Source organism: Marmota monax, unplaced genomic scaffold (genome assembly GCF_021218885.2).
Source record: "Marmota monax isolate L192 unplaced genomic scaffold, Marmota_monax_Labrador192_F-V1.1 WCK01_AAM20220418_F8-fsc00061, whole genome shotgun sequence".
In the NCBI taxonomy this organism is placed as follows: domain Eukaryota; kingdom Metazoa; phylum Chordata; class Mammalia; order Rodentia; family Sciuridae; genus Marmota; species Marmota monax.
The window spans coordinates 7488976-7513075 of NW_026695230.1; the positions used below are offsets into that span (position 1 = coordinate 7488976).

At 39.2% G+C, this 24100-nt stretch overlaps 1 protein-coding gene across 1 annotated transcript; it reads right to left on the reverse strand.

Annotated features, from left to right (window-relative positions):
• Positions 1 to 15495: 15495 nt before the first annotated feature.
• Positions 15496 to 16458, reverse strand: LOC124088381 (mas-related G-protein coupled receptor member X3-like). Its single transcript, XM_046437936.1, is given in 1 exon segment — positions 15496 to 16458. A coding segment is annotated over 1 exon segment (963 nt).
• Between the last annotated feature and the right edge of the window lie 7642 nt (positions 16459 to 24100).

The window sequence follows — 24100 nt, forward strand, 5'->3', positions numbered from 1 at the left end:
CAGTCCAGTCCTTCTGACCTACATGCTCTATGTGCTGATGACACATGGACACAGGTGAAGAAGAGGAGTAATTCATAAGTTATACCCAACATGGTGGTCCAAACTGTGGATGAAATAAAACTTATCATAAGTACACTCTTGCAATAGAGAGGAGAATCCAATCAAATATGGAGCCAAGGAGAGGTTAATGGTAGTCAATTAGGAACAGACATAAGAATCTAGGTGTCATTTGTTGTCTCACAAAGGAGCCATGACTTCAGAATCAAGAGCAGTCAGAGGGGCAGGAGGCCTCCAAGGGAACAGAGGATGCATCATCTCCTGGGATGTGTAGAGGCATTCAGGATTGAATGGATGGCCTCCGTCATGTACTCCCTTAGAGCAAGAAGTTTTTATGTCCTTGGTTGGTCATAATATGTTGTGAGAGGGATAGCAGAATCTGTTTTGGTTGCACTCAGCCTGTAGGGACAAGTGCATGGAGTACTGCATACATGGCACACGTTAAGGGAATCTGAGTGGCAAACCACTCCTCTCGTGCTAGGCCCATCAGTGACAAATATCTTGTCCCTAGGCACAGCCCTGGGCATGAGGCAATGTGTTGCAGTCCCTGAACTTGCTCCATGCCAGCTCCTCCAATGGTCTCTGCAAGGGCAGTTGGCCAGAAATTGTACTGGTGACTGCCTGTAATCTGCTTAGCTACTGCTTGCTTCCTGCTTGGTCTCTGGAGATCTTGAAGAGTGACTCAGTAGCCACACTCTCCTCTACCCTGTTCCATGGACCTCCCCACTGGATGAAAGAGAGCCCATGCAGCAGGGGACTCAGAATTCACATTTTTCTTTAGTGTGTGATATATTTGGAAGCTCCTTAAGGAAAGAGTAATTCCTAATTTGTTCACATTTGGACCTTATGTTCCTCCATGGCCTTCTCTTATAAGATCCTCACTTAATACAGGAAGAAACTGAAGCTTACAGACAAAGGGATATGCCTGAACCCACACCATGAAGAGCCATTCCAACACCACTCCCTGGCCCTTTCATATTTTATCCAGGGTTTTCTCACTATTCTCTCTTAAACCATTCAGTACTCATAGTAAGCTCTGAAATTATTTTATATCCACAGAATCTGAGAGACATAATAGGGCTACAGTATCTCCCAGTTTTCTTCAATATCCATTGTTCCCTTCTTCACATAATATTTCTAAGAGGACTGTAAGAGAAAAAAACAAATATTTCTGTTTTCCTTGATATTGAGAAAACCATGTGGCTCTGTACTGACCCAGAAAAGGTGAGAAGGCTTGATGTAATCAAATCCTGGCACATGGGATCAATAGAAGGGTGTAGTCTCTCCTTCTCTTCCCAGACTTGCTGGTAGACACATCCTGGAACCTTGTAGAAAGTACAGCATGAGGGTACCTTTGCTGGGATTGAAGAATAGCAATTTGGAAGGAGTTCTGATGTCTGAGGCCTTGGAGGTTACATCTCAGGTAGAAAATACCTTTGTATTTTGTCTAAGAAAGATAACAGAATACAATTGGTGTCTGTGACAGCAGTCTGACTTTAATGAATAAAGAGTGCATGTTCCCACAGGCCCAGTGTTGCAATGGCAGGACCTCTTCTGTCTGATCATCATCTCCTACTGCTGCAGCTACAGTTACGGCTGCTGGTTTTGGCATCTGCTCTTTGCCTTGTCATTTTAAATCTAAAAGGATGAAAATGATGTTTCACTATTGCTTAAGGTATTTGTGCATCATTCTGCCCAATTTTGTACATAATCCTTTCATAGAATCTTCCTTAAATATTCAGATTGATTCCTCTGTTTCGTTAGAATTTTCATAACCACAATATTGAATAATTTTGAAATCAGGTTCACAGCACTTCATGACTGGATGGCAATACCTATTTGTTATCTTGTGTTTTCAATGCATGTAAGAATTGGCATTCTTTCTGTTAAAGCAGATTTATTTCCAAAATGGGAATTTTAGAAATTTTTAGCTGGGGAAAGAAGACAAGTTTTTACCTGAGTGTATGAGAGATGGTACATGCTTGAGAGTTTACTTTCTAGTATTTAAATCCTGTGAAAAGCCTGTTATGAAAAACTTAGTATTTTCCCATTTTATGGAGGATGTACAGAGATGTACTAGAAGAAAGCAAGCTCTGGAAAACTCCATTCCGAAACCCAACAGTCAGGGATTCCAATACCTTGTTTTCAGAAGAAGCTTCAAGCATCTTGACATTTCCTGAAAGTAATTCCATGACCTTTGCACATAACACCACAAGATTGAAACAGGGATGTGCACTTAAAGAAAAAATCATGTTGACACTGGTAATAAAATAATTTTTACTTTTTATCCTTTCCTTTTGTACATTTTTTCTGCCCAGATTTGGAGAATTTTCCAAGGATCAAGGGCATTAATGTTCAAATAATTGAGGGACAAGAGAAGACCCTTTTCTATCATCTACATGGGAGCTGCCTTCCAGACTTGGAGTCAAAGCTGGGAACCAGGAAAACTAATGAAAACTTTGATCCCTGAGATGTCCTATACAGTACTGTGGGCAAATCTGAAACCAGATCCACATAAGGTTAATCTGTTCCTGAGATATTTCTTGTCCTCTGTTCTCTAATCTTCCAACCCAACAAGTTCACCTCCTATAAGTTATTGCTACTGTGGATCAATTAATTGTCAAGTGTAAGCCTAGTTAGCCATGTCAGCAATGTGGTATTGCAATGTGGGGCTTTGTAAAATATATGAATGTGTCTTCAAGGATCATCATGTCTTGTTCCATGGTTTGGGGGTTATGTTTCTTTATCAGAGAAAAAATGCATTGCTGTGTATAATTTCTTTCCCTACCATATATATTTATATACAAGGTGGATATTCCTGAATCCCATTCTCTATAGGCCATTACTTACCATACTTTCCATTTTTGTTTCTTTTAAATTTATTAGCTCTGCATAATAAATTTGTATTTATCAGTATGATCAATTGTATCTATTGATTTCACTCATAAAATGTAAAGAGTGTGGCACTACAGCATATAAATCCTCTTTAATCTTCTTAATGAAATTGTTATTTCCTTTTGCATAGAGATTAACATTTTAAATGTTCTTCTCATATGGCTTTCCTTTTTATTCCTCATGGTCCAGTCAATTAAACTGTTCAACATTTTTTAAAATGACATTTGAATTATAACAATTTTCAAATATTCAAAAAATTTTATTGTTTCTTTCTTTTTCCTTTTTCTTTCTTCTTTTTCTTTTCTGTTTTTTTTTTTTTTTAGCAAATATTCAACATGAAACTTTTTATGGGCTCAAAAATTTGTTCCTTCCTCAATCCCTATTGTGAAGGCCTTATCTTCAGTGCCTCAGAATAGTATGTTTTTTGAAGATAGGAATATGTTTTTAAATTTTCCTTTGTAGTTGTAGATGGATAGAATGCCTTTATTTTATTTGTTTATTTTTATTTTATATTTGGATCAAACACATTGCCTCCACATTCTAGGTAAGTGCTCTGCCACTGAGCTACAGCTCCAGCCCCTGAAGATGGAAATATTTAAAGATGTGATGAAATTGAAATCAAATTATTAGATTCCTAATCTAATATGACTGGTGCCCTTACAGGAAGAGGAGATTAGGCCAGAGATACAGAAAGGGAAGACCATAAGAAAATATGCTGGTAACATGCAACCAGCAATGGGTGGGTCCTCAGGAAAAAAACGGACTAATTCAACACTAAAATTGCAATATTTAAACTTCCAAAATTGTGAGAAAATAAATTTCTGTTGTTTAATCAGCAAAATAATACACTAGACAGGAATTGGCATTTTAATGTGACCTAGATTGGACTATGACATTTTTGGAGATTATCCACCAAAGGCTAGAGAATTCCTAGAGATAGCAAATAAGAATTGAACAGAGAAGAGTTCCAAAGGGGTCATCATCAGGTACAAGTCTGGAGAAAACATCAGACCCAGCAATCTTTACATAAAGGAAGTAGGGACTGCATCAAAAGTCTCAGAATTAGACAGAAAGGGATATGGGAATCTGGTAGAAACTCAGTATTAGATTAGTGAGTAAAACATGAGAAGAAGCTGCTGTTTCAGTAACGGGAAAACAAGGAGTGGGGAGTATTGCCGATTCCCAATTGATGTAGTCTTTGGTCAGTAGGTAGTGTCAGCAGCAGATGAGATGTAGATAAACTGACCCCTGATTTAACTCTGTGGAGTCACTGTTGATCTTGATAACGTGGTTTTGGAGGGAGAGTGAACTGAGGGCCAAATGAGACATGTGTGCAAGGAGCTGGCAGGGATGGCTTTGACTGCCTGGACACTTCAGGGCTCAACTGAAACACCACCTCAGCCAAGGAGATAATTTAAATAGCGATGGCATGCCATGCTGTTATATAATAGTCATTAGTGTGTTTGTATTCAAAGGAGGCCATTAAATATGAAGCAGGTAAATGGGTGGATTTGTAGAATATCATGCTTAACAAAGTAAGGCAATCCCCCCCAAAAAAGGCTGAAGGTTCTATCTGATAAGTGGATGCTGTTCCATAGACATAGGAAAAATGGAGGAACTTTCATTGGGCAAAGGGGAGGGAGGGGAGAGAGAAGGTATTGGGGGGCAGGAAAAGTGGTGAAATGTGATGGACATTACTACCCTAGGTATGATTGCACATATGGTGCTATGCTACACCATATACAAACAGGAAAATGAAAAGATGTGCTGCAAAATGTGTAAAATGAATTAAAATGCATGCTGCTGTCATATATACCTCATTAAAATAAATAAGTCACCTATCAACACATCTGTAGATCGCCAAGACATTGCTACACTCCCAGGCAGGTCACTCAGCTGCTACCTACTCTTCGCACAACCCTATAATCTGGCTCCCTCCACCTCACCAGACACCCCACTGCTAAATGCCATCTTGGCTCAACATTCTCACCATATTAGGTGGGGGCAGTTCCCAGATCAGATCTCCAGCAGCCAGATACCAGGTTTCCAACCTTCCTGCCTCCCCAGCAGCAGTAAACCAACACAGTAGCTGCCCAACACAGGTGTGCTTTTCAACCAGTGAGCTGCCTATGGGAGCCCTGGAGTAAGAGTTTTCTCAATTGGGAACTGCTAGAGGAGAGAGAGATGGGGCTAAAGTTGGAAACCTAACAGAGAGAGCAGGAACTGGGAAATCTCCGGGCAAGAGAAGGAGATAGAGCTGGGCACTCAAGTCATGCAAGCGGTCTCAAAAAGAGACCCGTTAGGTGAAGTCTCCCTGCAGGGACTGGCGGGTGTCACTCCCTGCCTCCAACTGCCCTGTGCCAGAACCCATCTTCCTACATTAGTTACCGCCACCATCTAGAGGGTAGAGACACCAGCTTACAACAGATGACCCCACCTTTTGGATGAGAAGAGAGACAAGAAATATGTGGATCTCTAAAGCTAACTACAATCCTGGTTTCTTCATTCAAGTTTTTTTGTTTGTTTTCTTTTCTACCCCTCTATCATTGGGCCCTCAAATCCCCAAAATATGTGAAATCAAGAACTTTGCATGAATGAGGACTTTGAGGACTGAGTCATCTGAATAATATAACTCTGTGGAGTCATATGAACTTTTGTTTCTTTTCCTTTTTCTTCTCTCATTTTTCTTTCCCCTCCAAATTTTATTGTTTTAACATTGGTATTTTTCTAAATACATATGTGTGTTTGTTTTATGTACTCTACTGTCATCCCACGTACTTGCCTACCCTAAATTACTTCCTGTCTATTCTCTTGCTACTAACCCTTTTCATTAGATTTCTCCTTCACATTTACTAAGATATATTCACTCTATATCCTCACATCCTACCCCTCAGCATATAGTCCTATGCCCCACCACCAGTTCATTGTCCACTATCAGAAACTATAACATTTTTACACAATTACTGATTATATTTTAGATAATTAAGTCCAAAATTTCTGTACATTGAGACTAGACTGTAAACGTGTCTTAATAGAAACAAATTGTTCATAGATGGTATATTGTTGATATTGGGATCCGTTAACATTGTTTCTACCAGATTCCCATATCCCTTTCTGTCTAATTCTGAGACTTTTGATGCATTCCCTACTTCCTTTATGTAAAGATTGCTGGGTCTGATGTTTTCTCCAGACTTGTACCTGATGATGACCCCTTTGGAACTCTTCTCTGTTCAATTCTTATTTGCTATCTCTAGGAATTCTCTAGCCTTTGGTGGATAATCTCCAAAAATGTCATAGTCCAATCTAGGTCACATTAAAATGCCAATTCCTGACTAGTGTATTATTTTGCTGATTAAACAACAGAAATTTATTTTCTCACAATTTTGGAAGTTTAAATATTGCAATTTTAGTGTTGAATTAGTCCGTTTTTTTCCTGAGGACCCACCCATTGCTGGTTGCATGTTACCAGCATATTTTCTTATGGTCTTCCCTTTCTGTATCTCTGGCCTAATCTCCTCTTCCTGTAAGGGCACCAGTCATATTAGATTAGGAACACCCTGATAATTTGATTTCAATTTCATCACATCTTTAAATATTTCCATCTTCAGGGGCTGGAGCTGTAGCTCAGTGGCAGAGCACTTGCCTAGCATGTGGAGGCAATGTGTTTGATCCAAATATAAAATAAAAATAAACAAATAAAATAAAGGCATTCTATCCATCTACAACTACAAAGGAAAATTTAAAAACATATTCCTATCTTCAAAGAACTGGTTTTCTAGCTGCAAATTCTTTTAACTTTTGTTTATCATGGAAGATTTTTAATTCATCTTCAGTCCTGAAGCTTAATTTTGCTGGATACATGATTCATGGTTGGAACCCATTTTCTTTCAACATTTGAAATATGTTGTTCCTGGATCTTCTAGCTTTCAGAGTCTCTGTTAAAAGATCAGCCATTATCCTGATTGGTTTACCCCTAAATGTAATCTTCTTCCTCTCTCTTGTGGGTTTTTAGATTCTCTTCTTATTCTGTATTTTGGGCATCTTCATTATAATGTGTCTTGGTGTGGATCTCTTATGATTTTTTACATTCGGCATCCTGTAGGCTTCTAGGATTTGGATTTCTGTTTCATTCTTCACATCTGGGAAGTTTTCTAGTATTATTTCATTGAACAGATTGCTCATTCCTTTGGTTGGGACCTCGATACCCTCTTGTATCCCAATAACCCTTAAGTTTGGTCTCTTTATGTTATCCCATATTTCTTGGATATTGTGCTCATGGTTTAACATTCTCCCTGAGCTATGTTCTTTTCAAGTTAAATACTTTGTCTTTGTTGTCTGATGTTCTTACTTCTAAGTGTTCTACTCTGCTGTTGATACTCCCATTTGAGTTTTTAATTTGGTTTATTCTTTCCTTCATTTCCAGGATTTCTGTGTTTTTTTTTTTTTTTAATAACCTCTATCTCCCTGTAGAGTTGATTTTTTGCTTCTTGGATTTGTTTATGTAATTCATTGTCAAAGTGATCTCTCATTGTCTGATTTTGCTGTATAATGTCTTCCTTGAGACTCCAAATCATCTGAAGCATGTATATCCTGAACTCTTTATTTGACATTCCATCTGCTGCAGATATTACCTCTTCTAATGTTGAATTGACTTGCATTGTTTGTGGTCCTTTCTTTCCTTGTCTTTTCATACTGCTCATGTTTCTTTCCAGCTTTTTGAAACTGTTGTGTTAATGATTTTCCCTCTATATATTTATATTGCTCTTGTGTAGCTCCAAAATCCCTCTTTTGCAGAGAAAGACAATGTTAACAGTTCCCAATATCAATGATACATCATCTAAGCACAAGTTTTCATTATTAATACATTTGTAGTTAGACTTTAAGTCTACAGATATTAGTTTCAATTATTATTTAAAAATATAGTCATTAGTTTCAAAAAATGTATACAATTTCTGGTGGCATATAGAAAACTGAATTTCAAATGAAGCATGTTATGCTTAGGGGGAAAGGAGTGAGGGTATGAGGTTAATCTAACTTAGCAACTTTGGAGAACTCTAACCAATAGACAGGTAATTTATGGAAGAATGTATACATTCAACCTTCTATCTGTATTCAGAAAGTTACCCTACATATAGATAGTAAATTTAGGGGGTTGAAAGTGAGATAGAGGGTGTAAGAATGAAGAAAAAAATAAGAGGGAAGAAAAGAGAAAAAAGAGAGAGGGAAAATGAAAATAAGGAAGAAAAAGGAAAAAAAGGGGGGGACTTGGGGCACATGCAATTCCTCTATATTATATTATTTTGGTGATTCAGTTGTTAAAGTCCTATTTCATGCACAGTTCTTAGCTTCACATAAATCAAGTCAAGATATATAACAAAAATAAACAAACAATGTTGGGAATACACACCATGTCTCAATAGTAACCCTGAATATTAATGGCTTAAAATCACCAATCAGAAGACATAGGCTAGTAGATTGGATTAAAAACAAAAGACCAACAATATGCTGCCTCCAGGAGACACATCTCATAGGAAAAGACATACACAGGCCAAAGGTGAAAAGTTGGGAAAAATTATACTACCCACATGGATTGTGGAAGGAAGCAGGGGTTCCCATCCTCATATCAAATAAAGTAGACTTTAAGCCAAAGTTAATCAAAAGAGATATAGATGGACATTACATACTATTCAAGCTAATAATACACGAACAAGGCATAGCAATCATAAAATATGCCCCGCCCCCAATTGGTGCAGCTATGTTCAACAAACAAATTCTTCTCAAGTTCAACAGTCAAATTAATCACAACATAGTAATCTTAGGTGACTGTAACACACCTCTCTCACCACTGAATAGATTTTCCAAACAAAAGTTGAATAAAGAAACTATAGAATTCAATAATATAATCAATAGCTTATACTTAACTGACATATATAGAATATTTCAACCTGAGAAGAAAATGGATACATTTTCTTCTCAGCACCACATGGATCCTTCTCTGAAATAAACTATGCCATGAAGCAACTTTAAGCAAATAAGAAAAGTAGAGATACTACCATGCATTTTATCAGATCATAATGGAATGAAATTGGAAATCAATGATGAAATAAAAAATAAAAATTACTCCAACACCTGAAGACTAAACAATATGGTACTGAATGAAAACTGGGTTGCAGAAGACATCAAAGAGGAGATTAAAAAATACTTAGAGGTGAAGGAGAACATTGATACAACATATCAAAATCTCTGGGACATTTTAAAAGCAGTTCTAAGAGGAAAGTTCATTGCATGGACTTCATTCCTTAAAAGAAAAAAAGTAAACAAATAAGTGACCTCATACTACATCTCAAATCCTTAGAAAAAGAACAAATCAACACAAAAGCAGTAGAAGGCAAGAAATAATAAAATTAAAGCCGAAATCAATGAAATTAAAACAAAAGAAATAATTGAAAAAATTGACAAAACAAAAAGTTGGTTCTTTGAAAAAATAAGTAAAATTGACAGACCCTTAGCCATGCTAATGAAGAGAAGGAGAGAGAGAACTCAGGATACCAGCATATGTGATGAAAAAGGTAATATCACAACAGACACTACAGAAATACAGAGGAAAATTAGAAATTATTTTATAAAATTATACTCCAATAAAGTAGAAGCTATTGCAGGCATCGACAAATTTCTTAGGTCACACAACTTTACGAGATTGAATCAGGAAGATATACACAATTTAAACAGACCAATATGAATTGATGAAATAGATGAAGCCATCAGAAGCCTACCAACCAAGAAAAGCCCTGGACTGGATGGATACACAGCAAAGTTCTACAAGACTTTTAAGGAAGAACTAATACCAATTGTCCTCGATTTATTTTAGGAAATAGAAAAAGAGGAAGCACTTCCAAACTCATTCAATATCACCCTGATTCCAAAACCAGGCAAAGAAAACTTTTGACCAATATCTCTAATGAACATAGATGCTCAAAAATTCCCAATAAAATTCAGGCAAATAAAATATAAAAACATATAAAAAAGATTTGCACCATGATCAGGTGAAATTCATCCCAGGTATGCAAAGTTGGTTCAACATAAGGAAATGAATAAACATAATTGATCACATCAATAGACTCAAAGATAAGAATTATATGATCATCTCCATAGATCCACAAAACACATTTGACAAAATACAGCACCCTTTCATATTCAAAACAATAGAAAATCTAGGGATAACTGGAACATATCCCAACATTGCAAAAGCTATCTACACTAAGCCTCAGGTCAACATAAGTGTAAGTGGAGAAAAATTGAAGGCATTCTCTCTATAAACTGAAACAAGACAGGGGTGTCCTCTTTAACCACCTCTAATCAACATAGTTCTTGAAACACTGGCTGGAGCAATTAGACAGATGAAAGAAATTAAATGGAGACAAATTGGAAAAGAAGAACTTAAATTAGCAGTATTTGCTAATGATATGATTCTATACCTAGAAGACCCAAAAAGCTCCACCAGAAAGTTTCTAGAACTAGTAAATTAATTTAGCAAAGTAACAGGTTATAAAATCAACACCCATAAATCAAAAGCATTTCTGTATATCAATGACCAATCCTCTGAGAGAGAAATGAGGAAAACTACCCCATTTACAATAGTCTCAAAAATAAAATAAAATACTTGGGAATCAACAAAAGAGGTGAAAGATCTATACAATGAAAACTATAGAACTCTAAGGAAAGAAATCAAAGAAGACTTTAGAATTTGGAAAGATCTACCTTGCTCTTGGATACACATAATTAATATTATCAAAATGACCATACTACCAAAAGCACTATGCAGATTTAATCCAATTTCAATCAAAATCCCAATGGCATTCCTCATAGAAATAGAAAAAGCAATTATGAAATTCATCTGGAAAAATAAGAGACCCAGAATAACTAAAGCAATCCTTAGCAGGAAGAGTGAAGCAGGTGGCATCATTATAACAGAACTTAAACTATACTACAGAGCAATAGTAACAAAAACAGCATGGTAATGGCACCAAAAAAGACTGGTAGACCAATGGTACAGAATAGATGACACAGAGACTGACCCACAAAATTATAATTATCTTATATTAGACAAAGGTGCCAAAAACATGCATTGGAGAAAAGATAGCCTCTTCAACAAATGGTGCTGGGAAAACTGGAAATCTCTATGTATCAAAATGCAATTAAACCCCTATCTCTCACCATGCAAAAAACTCAACTCAAAGTGGATCAAGGACCTAGGAATTAAACCAGAGACTCTGTGTCTAATAGAAGAAAAAGTAGGCCCTAATCTTCATCATGTGGGATTAGGCCCCAACTTCCTTAAAAAGAATCCTAATTACAGGAATTAAAACCATGAATCAATAAGTGGGATGGACTCAAACTAAAAAGTTTCTTCTTGGCAAAAAACCATCTGTGAGGTGATTAGAAAGCCTACATGTTGGGAGCAAATTGTTACCCCTCAAACATCAGATTGAGCACTAATCTCTAGGTTATATAAAGAACTCAAAAAGTTAATCACCAACTCCCCCCAAAAAAACAAAAACAAAACAAAACACAACAAAACACCCAAATAACCCAATAAATAAATGGACCAAGGACAAGAACAGACACTTCTCAGAAGAGGATATTTAATCAATCAACAAATATATGAAAAATGTTCTTCATCTCTAGCAATTAGAGAAATGTAAATCAAAACTACTCTAAATTATCATCTCACTTTAGTCAGAATGGAAGCTATTATGAAGAGAAGCAATAATAAGGGTTGGTAAGGATGTGGGGGGAAAAGGTACATTCATACACTGCTGGTGAGACTCCAAATTGTTGCAGCCAATGTGGAAATGGAGATTCCTTGGAAAAATTGGAATGGAACCACAATTTAACCCAGCTATCTCTCTCCTTGGTCTACACCAAAGGACTTAAAAACAGCACACTACAGGGACACAGCCACATCAATGTTTATAGCAGCACAATTCACAATAGCTATTCTGTTGAATCAACCTAGATGCCCTTCAGAAGGTGAATGGATTTTAAAAAGTGGCATATATACACAATGGAATATTACTCATCAATAAAAGAGAATAAAATAATGGCATTTGCAGGTAAATGGATGCAATTGGAGAAGACAATGCTAAGTAAAGTTAGCCAATCCCCCCAAAAGAAATGATGAATGTTTTCTCTGATATAAGGTGACTGACTCATAGTGGGGTAGGGAGAAGGAGCACAGGAGAAAAAGACAAACTCTATGTAGGGCAGATTGTTGGGAGATGAAAGGAGGGGGAGGGTGTTAGCAAGGATGGTGGAATGTGGACATCATTATCCAAAGTACATGTATGAAGACATGAATTGGTGTGAACATACTTTATATATACAAACAAATATAAAAATTGTGTTTTATATTTGTAAGAATTATGATGCATTCCACTGTCATTTATTTTAAAATTAAAGGAATTAAAAATAAATAAATAAATTTATTTAAAAAGAGAAAATGAATCAGAATTACATATTCTGAAAGCGAAGAGTAATAGGGATGATTTAAAAATAATATAAAGCCCAAGTAAGTATAACATTGTAGTGAAAATATGTAATAATGAAAAATTCTGGAAACTGAACTTCTAAAGCTCTCACTGCCTCTATTAAATTTACCTTAATTTTGATATTAAGAAATAATCAACTATTATTATATTATCATAAAATTTAGTACATTTATTAATAGAAAAGTATTGGTATTTTATTGTAGGAAATGAAATTGCTCTTGATTTCTTTATCTGCAATTTTCATTTTTAATGTTGAGAAACATTGCTGATTTTGTGTTACAATTTTGTATGTGCAACTTCATTGAATTTTATATCAATTCTATCACTTTTTGTAATGAAATTTAGAATTTTGCTACATATGACCATTTCATCAGAAAGCAGTGACACCTCTATTGTTCATTTTTATAATCCTTTTCCTTGGCTTGCCTTACTGCTCTGATAATACTTCTATTTTTCGTGTGTGTATGGTGCTGGGGATTGAACCCATGGCCTTGTGCATGTGAGGCAAGCACTCTACCAGCTGGGCTATATTCCAGCCTTCTATTATTATTTTGAACAGAAGTGGCAAGAGTGGACCTTGTTGTTTTGTCCTGAATGTTAAAGAAGGGATTTCCATTTTTAAGTGATGAATATAGTGTTATTTGTTGGCTTGTTATATATGGAATTTAATGTGTTGAAGTACATTCCTTTTATACCTAATTTCTTATATTTTATGAACGTATGTTGAAATTGTCAAATTATCTTTATGAACCTAAGGAGATATAATTTTTGTCCTCATTTTTTAAGATGCAGATTCATATTTATTGACTTGTGAATGTGTAAGCCTGCTTGCATCTGTGGGATAAATTCCACTTGATTTTGGTGCATTAAATTTTAATGTCCACAATTGGGTGTATCTATGGAATTCTGTACCTATGTTCATCATGAATATTATCCTATAGTTTTATTGTCTTGTGGTGTCTGTGTATGGCCTTAGTTTTAAGGTAATGCTTGTCTCCTAGAAAGGCATAGACAGTACTCTGTTCTACTTTTGGGGAAATTTTGTGGATAATTGGTGATTTCTTAAATATTCGATTCAAGTGTGCAGTGAAGACATCAAATCCTGGATTTTTTTTCAAGAGACTTCCCTCTCTACTGGCCAGCACACACACACTTACTTGTGAGCTTGTTGTATGAATGATATTGATTCCCAAAATATACCACACAATCTACTGAGTGCAAGTACCTGCCACATAGGTTGAAGAATGCATGCTCACTGTGATTTAGCCAGGAGTAGACGCATTGACTGTTTTTTATTTGTTCTTCTTAGTTATGCATGACAACAGGATTCATTTTGACACAATTGTAATGCATGGGATATAATTTGTTCTAATCAAGTCCCCACTACTTCCCCTTCCCATCCCTTTTTCCAACCTCCTGTTTCTTGCCCACTACTCTTCTATTCTTTCTGCTATTTAGTTATGATGTTTTAAAAAATTAGTGTCTTGTGGATGTATGCAATGGTGATATTTATTGGGGTATATTCATATATGTACATAGGAATGTTAGGTCAGATTCATTTCACTATCTTTTCCTATCCCATTCTTCATCCTTTCCCTTCATTCACCTTTGTCTACTCCATTGATCTTCCTTTTACTACCACCCTCTGCTCACACACACTATTTGGAATAGCTTTTGCATATCAGTATGAAGATTCCTCAAAAAACTGGTAATGGAACCACCATATGACCCAGCTAATCCAGTTCTCAGTATATATCCAAAGAATTTAAAATCAGAACACTACAGTGATGCAACAACATCAATGTTTATAGCAGCACAATTCACAGTAGTCAAGTTTTGGAGGTAACTCAGGTGTTCCTCAACAGATGAATAGATAAAGAAAATATGATACATATACACAATGGATTACTACTCAGCCATAAAGTATAATGACTTTATGGCATTTGTCAGTAAGTGTATGGATCTGGACACTATCATGCTAAGTAAAGCAAGCCAGTCCTGAAAAGTCAAAGGTCAAATGTTGTCAACTTCTCAGGCTGGATGTCAAACAATTCTGTTTCCTTTAATCCATGTTTTTAGTGAGTCTATGCCCCTATCTTATTCTGAAAAACAGATTCCAGTTCACAAATAGCATAAGATTTAGATTTGGCAATTCAATAAACTTAGTACCACTTTAGAGTGCCTGGGGTGAGCATGTCTCTCAATTTAATCATGGGATCAGCTTGAGAAGCCAGGTGTCCTGATACCAAGTCTTGTGCAATCTATAATCTAGCAATCTCAAGATCTCTGTCTCTACATAAGCCATGATTTCAGGTTATGGAACATGTTTCTACGTTGAGTACATGAACAGTAGACAGCTAAATAACGACTTACAAGTACTCAAGAGCAAAGAGTTTTAACTGCTAAAAGCCAAGGCCAAGTTATCACCTTGCCATGGACAAATGTACCAAAATACTTTTTAATAAACTAATTTCCTGAGTTGTTTTTATGCAGGTAGAGACTCTGCCTTCAAAATTGACAGAATTCAGCAAGATATACTGTACCAGAACTCAGTCGTTCATAACCAAGCTTTCTCTCTGCATCAATGTCCCAACACACAATACAAGACTAATTGCTAATAGCATAGGCAGAAAAAGATAGGGGATCATTATTTTCTATAAGTTCAGGTAGAAAACAGTCAAAAATAAGAGGTTTATAATTTTGTACACATCCTTTTCCCATTGGAATGAATAGGTCAAAGAAAAGCATTAAGGAAAAAGACTTAGAGGAAGATATGATGAGACATTTATTGAAAATATCAAAAATGAATTGAGGCATTCTTAAATAAGATTGGTTTCCATAAGAGAAGGAAGAAAATCCTAGTTAACATAAACCCATTGGATGACATGCAAGAAGTTCAGGGGAAAAAGGCTGAGAGGAGAGCAGGTATCTGTCAAGTGTGGCTGGGCATTGTTGCCTCTTGAAGGCACATCTGATGGACCAGAGCAGAGGGTCTTCATCCCTGCTCCACTCTGCTGCCAGACATCTCCAGGGTTCCCTGGGAAAGGCTGCCTCCACTTTCATCCTCCTCAGGAGTGTCCTGCAGAGCCCGCTCAAGCACCAGCTTGAGGTTCCACCTCTGCATCCACTGCTGATAGGAGCCAACAAAGAAGTAAATGATGGGATTGGCAGAGCTGTTAACACAGGACAAAATACTTGAAACCATATAAAGGCAATAATGTACATGGTAACTATAGACAATCCTGTAATACAGGAAAAAGAAGACAGCAAAGGGCAGACCACAGAAGAGGAAAACCAATACTGTGAGCATAATGGTAACACTGAGCCTGTTAAGAGGCTCCTTCTGGGATCCACAGAGCATCCTACCCAGCAGGGACAGGCTAGACACTGAGAGATCCACAAATAAAAGAACAAGCCATGCAGCTATAGTAAATACAACTTTTTCACGAAGAACTAGAGTTGTAGGGAGATATAAACAAACAACTGCTTCTAGGATGCTCAGAAACATGGACAGGGCCCAAAGTAGGGCACATATGACAGCTGATGTGTGTCTTGGGCGATGGTAGTGGTACCAAATGGGCCACAGGACTGACAGGCAGCGCTCAGTGCTAATAGCGCCCAGCATGCTCAGGCCTGCAATGTAGAAAATGTTTGTCCTAGTTCATATGATGATATATATAGGGATGGAAATGTGAAGGAGGATTCTGATGACTTCTGTATGTATGACATTAATGATATGGAAGCAGAGGTAGAGGAAGTCAGCCACAGCCAGGTTTAGGATGTAGGTGTAAAATGTATTTCTGTGCATGTGGAAACCCAAAAACCAGATGACAGATGCATTTCCAATCAGCCAAACCAAGGAAATTATGAAGGTCAATGCTTTTGGAGTCAGATTATCGATGCCACAGATTGAAGGAAGGTCCTCATAACTTTCATTGGTTGGTGTGGCTTCTGTCATCCAGGCTGTGAAGGTTGGTTCCAGGCTCCTAATCACTTCAGTGGTGCTCCTGGGAACACAAAGGAGACTTGAGCACTCGCAGCAATAGCTCAGATATCAGGATCACCCTGCTCTGTGGAGATTACTATGTCCATTTTAAAGAGAAGGAGAACAGAGGATTGCATAGGTGAAGTCACCTATCCACAGCAGGGGATTTATGAAATATCAAATTAAATCCAGTAGTTATTGTCTGAACAGCTGGAGTTCTCTGACCTGAACCTAAATGACAAGGAAATATGCTATAGTCTGGACACTCCCACTCAAGAGTGGGACCAGTACTACGATGATCTGGGACAGTTTTCTCTCAGGTGCTGAAATTGATACAGACACAGAGGTGATTATAACATCCCTATCACAAAGAGGTTTTCACTGAAGGAGGTAAAAGAAAACCTAGCTTTATGGCTACTAGGATAATTTGAGCTTTTACTAAAACAGGACTGAGAATGACTGGGCCTAAACATAGCTCAGTGTGTCAGGCATTGAAGACAGATTCACTTTTTAATCCAAAGAGCTGAGATCTATGGGTATCCCACATGCCCTCAATATCTTTTTAATGACTGAATACATGACCATGCAGGATCATGTGGGTTAAATGGAAAATAAAAATGAAAATATAATGAAAGACCTTAACACACACATAATGAAATGAAGAAAATGCTATCCATCATAATCCTCAATGTGAGCAGTATTGGATGTAGTTAGAATTATTTCTGTGTGACCACATAACTGATGTTGACTACTGATGTGCCTTTGGAGTGTAGATTCATGGTGGCGTTGTTTAGCACCGAGAGGCTTTTGGTGCACAGTGCTGGGTGGGGTGGTGGTGTCAGATTTGTATCTCAGCTGAATTTCTCAACAGTATAGAGCAGGAGGGTGTGAATGTGTGAGGTGTGATTGCCAATGAAAAGAGTTATTTAAAATAGGAGAATAACTATGGAGGATTACAGTGGTGTGTACAATATGAACTTACTCCATTCCCTACTTGGAAATTCTCAATAACATTTCCTTCTTGATGAAAGCTTTTGTGTGAGAAGAGTATATGAAGTGAAATTAAAAGTGGGCATGTCTTGAGGTATTAAGAGATATTTTACACTTGAGGTGTAAAAAATATGTTTTCAAAGCACATTTCAAACAAGTAAAGTATCCACTCATATCTTAATGATTAACATGAGTTAATTTAGAGTGCATCACATAATTTCTCTTTGAATTCTCTCAAAAGCTGATAAGGTAAGAATTTCAATCTGTCCCATTTGTATAGAGGATTAATTGCAACACAAGCAGGATGAATGATTAAACCTGGTATCACACAGTGTGGATTCCAGCACCTCAGTTCTACAGCTTTTGAATCCACCCCACTCTGTGTTAATTATATGTGGATGAGAGAAAATCAGAGGAGTAAATCCCAAGTTAATCTCAGATGGCAGTCAAATTGAGAATAAAATGAAATCTAGCCTAAGCACAGTTCAGAAACAGAGAGGAAGTGAAATCCATCAAATAGGGCACAGAATGGAAATGGGTAGAAATCAGGAGCAGATATGAGAATTCCCAAGCCCTTTGCTGTCTCACAAGGGCAGCAATGACTTCACAATCTAGAGAACACCCAGGGGCAGGAGGCCTCCAAGGGGATAGAGGGCACATTCTCCTCTGGGCCTGCAGAGAGGCACTGTGATGTGAACATATCCATAATGAATTTTCTTGGATAGACAATTTTTATCAGTATTAGTTGACTTTCACAAGAAACAGGAGGAAAAATGGAAGTGCTGGTGTCCTGACTGAATGCAGTTTCCACATTTATCTTTAGGGTACAGGGTTTTTGTCTTTGCCATCAACCCATTCAAGGCATATCTTATTTGCTTTATGTACTACTCTACCCCCAATATTTAGCATGTGTTCTTTATAGACCATCTGTTATAATATCCTCACCTAACGCAAAAAGAAAATGAGGCTCAAACAAAGCAATGTTGTAGAATCACATCTTTAAGAGGAGGTCCAATTTCAGCCCCTGGTCTCCTGGAACCCTACCTGATAATTTGCCACTCTTCTCTGCCTCATGAGAGATAAATCAGAATGGGAAAAGATCTAATTAACCCCATTTTAAACTCAAAGTAGGAGCTTGAGCACCCAGTCTTCAAAAGGATGATTCTGTCTCCTGCCTTTCCCTGACCCTCTCCAGGTAGAACCCTACAGTAGAAACACAGGGATGTTAACTCAGAGCAAACCCCATACATAACAGGAATTCTGACTCTTCTTACCTTTCTGCCATTCTCCTTTCCAGAGGTGGAGAGCTGAGCTGTGTTGACAGGAGAGAGTCTTTCTCAGATGGAGTGACACCAAGGTATAATTCTTTGTTCTCCAAGTGGAGAGGCTTATGGAAGCAGTATATAAAGCTGGGGACCAATTGCAGCTGTTAAGATTCTGAATGTGACCCTTGGGATTTCCTGTTCCGGGATTGCAAGCAAATTGGAGAACATAGTCATCTGGGGCTTCATTTTAATGTGGATGTATCTGAGCCTCTGCACCATTTCCACTCATATATTGGCCTCCCCCTTCCATCCCTTTCACTCCATCTACTGTAAGTAGTTGCTCTTCTGTGTGCCTTGCCAAGTAGGATCCTAGGTAAGAATGTAAGTAATGGAGAGAAGGAAGATGGCGGCGAGGGGAGTGCATTGCCCCCGTGTGCTGCTTCACTGTGTGGGAGTATGACAAGTCAGGACGGCTAAAGGATATCTTGTTAGGAATTTCCAGCAATAGTGGGGTGCTCCGGAACCTGGAGGAAGGATTTCCATCGCACGAGGATCGGCTACGGGGACTCAAACGCGAGAGGTTTGTCGCACGGAGGGTAACACTGTGTATTCAGCAAATCACCCCGCGGCTAGAGTCTGCAGCGCGTGCTGGGAAACGAGGAGATAGCGACGCAGGGATACAGCGCTGCAGTTTCTGCCAGCCGTGCAAGCACCGTACTCAGGGCTGAATTCTGGGTTCGAGACGGGGGAAGGAAGCAGTCCATCTCGGTTCTCCACACCGGTCAGACCACAGAGGAGGCCAGCAGCCACCATGTTGGAAAGCTGACGTCACCATACCTGTTTTCGACTGACCGCAGCTCATTCAGCCATAGAACAGGTAATTTCAGGCTGCAATTCACCTGCGGCTTGCAGACAGATTGCTAGGGCTCAGTGCCTGGGTGCTTCTTAGAACCTGATCTTATCAGAGCGAACACCGAGCGCGGGGCGGCCGAGTTCCGGCTCCTGGAACCGTCCCGGAACCGCCCTGGCCCAGGGCCGCGGAGCCTGCGGAGGCTGCTTCTTGGACCCTGCTCCTATCAGAGCATACACCAAGCACTAAGCGGCCAAATTCCGGCTCCCGGAACTGAGCCCGCGGGGACTGCTTCTTGGAGCATACACTTATAAGAGCTTACACCGAGCATGGAGCGGCAGAGTTCCGGCTCCTGGAACTTCCCTGGCCCGGGGCTAGGAGCCCGCGGAAACTGCTTCTCGGTCCGGATCCTGCTGAGGGCCGGTCAGGACTCACCCGTTGCTTTGGTTGCCCGGCAAGGGGAACGAAATGCTGCCATTCGCATAGGATACCAACATGGCAGAGATCTGATGTCATCAGAAAGCGGCGGAGGAGAGAACTTCATCAATACCAGCGGTGACATAAACAGTTGGTCTCCTGGTAGGGGGGGTGAGGCACAGACACCCGAGTCTCCTCAATTTGTCGTCGAGCCAGAGGGGAGGAGCCGGGCCGCCAACAGCGCCCGGAACAGGCCCAGTGGCTCGCCAGCGTGGTGACCGCGTGACCCCAATTGGAGAGGGGGCAGAGCGGAGCCTCCACCTGCACCCGCAAGGTGGGCAGACCCGCGACCCAGTGGTACATGGGCGTGGTAGGAGGGGCAGGGCAGAGCCGCTGTTCGCGCTTGCAAGGTAAACAGACCTGTGACAGCCTGGCGGGTCAGGCCCAGTGGCCTGCCAGTGTGGTACACACGTCACCCCAACTGGAGTACGGGCAGAGCAGATCCTTCCCCCATGCCCGGATCAGGCCCTGCCGATGTAGTGGTCACGTGACCCCAATTGCAGTGGGGGTGGAGCGGAACCGCCACCCGTGCCTGCAGGGTGAGCAGACCTGTGACCAACCTGCAGATCAGGCCCAGGGGTCCGCAGGCGTGGTAGGAGGGACAGGGCAGATCCGCCGCCCGCGCCTCCAAGGTAGGCAGACCTGCAACAGACCAGCGGATCAGGCCCAGGAGCCTGCCGTCATGGTACACACACCACCCTAATTGGAGTAGGGGCAGAGCAGAGTCACCGCCCGTGCCAGGAACAGGCCCAGCGTCCTGCAGGCAGGGTAGTCACAACACCCCAATTGGAGTAGGGGCAGAGCAGAGCCGCCACCCGTGCCCGAAAGGTGGGCAGGTCTGCGACCGACCAGCGGGACAGGCCCAGTGGCCTGCCGGTACGACAGACACATCACCCCATTTGGAGTAGGGGCAGAGTAGAGCCGCCGCCCGCGCCTGCAGGGTAGGCAAACCTGCAACCGACCGGCGGAACAGGCCCGGTGGCCTGCCGGCGTGGTACACTTGTCACCCCAATTGGAGTAGGGGCAGAACAGAGCCGCCACCAGTGCCCAGAACAGGCCCAGTGACCTGCTGGCATGGTAGCCACGACACCCCAATTGGAATAAGGAGAGAGCAGAGCCGCCACCCGCGCCTGCAGGAAAGATACGCAAGCAGTATGAAAAGGCAAGGAAAGAAAGGACCACAAGCAATGCAGATCAACGCAACTTTAGAAGAGGTAACAGCTGCAGCAGATGGAATGTCAGATAAAGAATTCAGGATATACATGCTTCAGATGATCTGGAGTATCAAGGAAGACATTAAACAGCAAAATCAGACAATGAAATATCACTTCGACAATGAATTACGCAAACAAATCCAGGAAGCAAAGGATCAACTATACAGGGATATAGAAGTTATAAAAAACAAACAAACAGAAATCCTAGAAATGCAGGAAGCAATAAACCAACTTAAAAACTCAATGGAGAATACTACCAGCAGAGTAGAACACTTAGAAGATAGAACATCAGACAATGAAGACAAAGTATTTCAACTTGAAAAGAACATAGACAGCTCAGCAAGACTGTTAAGAAACCATGAGCAGAACATCCAAGAAATATGGGATAACATCAAGAGACCAAACTTAAGAGTCATTGGGATACAGGAAGGGACAGAGCTCCAAACCAAAGGAATGAGCAGGCTATTCAATGAAATAATACAAGAAAACTTCCCAGACTTGAAGAATGAGACAGAATCCCAAATCCTAGAAGCCTACAGGACACCGAATGTGCAAAATCATAAGAGACCCACACCTAGACACATTATAATGAAGATGCCCAACATACAGAATAAGGAGAGAATTTTAAAAGCTACAAGAGAAAGGAAGCAGATTACATTTAGGGGTAAGCCAATCAGGATAACAGCTGATCTTTCAACACAGACTCTGAAAGCTACAAGATCCTGGAATAACATATTTCAAACACTGAAAGAAAATGGGTTCCAACCAAGAATTGTGTATCCAGCCAAATTAAGCTTCAGGATGGAAGATGAAATTAAAACCTTTCACGATAAACAAAAGTTTAAAGAATTCACAGCTAGAAAACCATCTCTTCAAAACATCCTCGCCAAAGCATTACAGGAAGAGGAAATGGAAAATAACAATGAAAACCAACAGTGGGAGGTAGGACAGTAAAGGGGGGGGAAATAATCAAAGAGGAAAACAAACCATGTTTAGTAACAGAAATAAACAAATATGGCTGGAAGAACAACCCATATCTCAATAATAACCCTAAATGTTAATGGCATAAACTCACCAATTAAGAGACACAGGCTAGTAGAATGGATCACAAAACAAGACCCAACAATATGCTGCCTACAGGAGATGCATTTGATAGGAAAAGACATACATAGGCTGAAGGTGAAAAGTTGGGAAAAATCATATCACTCATATGGACTTCGGAAACAAGCAGGAGTGTCCATACTCATATCAAATAAAATAGATTTCAAGCCAAAGTTAATCAAAAGGGATAAAGAGGGACACTACATACTGCTTAAGGGAACCATATACCAACAAGACATAACAATCATAAATATTTATGCCCCAAACAATGCTGCAGCTATGTTCGTCAAACAAACTCTTCTCAAGTTCAAGAGTCTAATAGACCACCATACCATAATCATGGGCGACTTCAACACACCTCTCTCGCCACTGGACAGATCTTCCAAACAAAAGTTGAATAAGGAAACTATAGAACTCAATAACACTATTAATAACCTAGACCTAATTGACATATATAGAGTATACCACCCAACATCAAGCAGTTACACTTTTTTCTCAGCAGCACATGGATCCTTCTTAAAAATAGATCATATATTATGTCACAGGGCAACTCTTAGACAATAAAAAGGAGTAGAGATAATACCATGCATCTTATCTGATCATAATGGAATGGAACTGAAAATCAACGATAAAAGAAGGAAGGAAAAAGCATACATCACTTGGAGAATGAACAATAGGTTACTGAATGATCAATGGGTTATAGAAGACATCAAGGAGGAAATTAAAAAATTCTTAGAGATAAATGAAAACACAGACACAACATATCGGAATCTATGGGACACATTGAAAGCAGTTCTAAGAGGAAAATTCATTGCTTGGAGTTCATTCCTTAAAAAAAGAAAAAACCAACAAATAAATGATCTCATACTTCATCTCAAAATCCTAGAAAAAGAAGAGCAAAACAACAGCAAAAGAAGTAGAAGGCAAGAAATAATGAAAATCAAGCTGAAATTAATGAAATCGAAACAAAAGAAACAATTGAAAAAAATGACAAAACTAAAAGTTGGTTCTTTGAAAAAATAAACAAAATCGACAGACCCTTATCAATGCTAGCGAAGAGAAGAAGAGAGAGAACTCAAATTACTAGCATACGGGATGAAAAAGGCAATATCACAACAGACACTTCAGAAATACAGAAGATAATCAAAAACTATTTTGAATCCTTATACTCCAATAAATTAGAAGATAGTGAAGGCATAGATAAATTTCTTAAGTCATATGATCTGCACAGATTGAGTCAGGAGGATATAGACAACCTAAACAGACCAATATCAATTGAGGAAATAGAAGAAACCATAAAAAGACTACCAACTAAGAAAAGCCCGGGACCGGATGGGTATACAGCAGAATTTTACAAAACCTTTAAAGAAGAACTAATACCAATACTTTTCAAGCTACTTCAGGAAATAGAAAAGGAGGGAGAACTTCCAAATTCATTCTATGAGGCCAACATCACCCTGATACCTAAACCAGACAAAGACACTTCAAAGAAAGAAAACTACAGACCAATATCTCTAATGAACCTAGATGCAAAAATCCTCAATAAAATTCTGGCGAATCGGATACAAAAACATATCAAAAAAATTGTACACCATGATCAAGTAGGATTCATCCCTGGGATGCAAGGCTGGTTCAATATACGGAAATCAATAAATGTTATTCACCACATCAATAGACTTAAAAATAAGAACCATATGATCATCTCAATAGATGCGGAA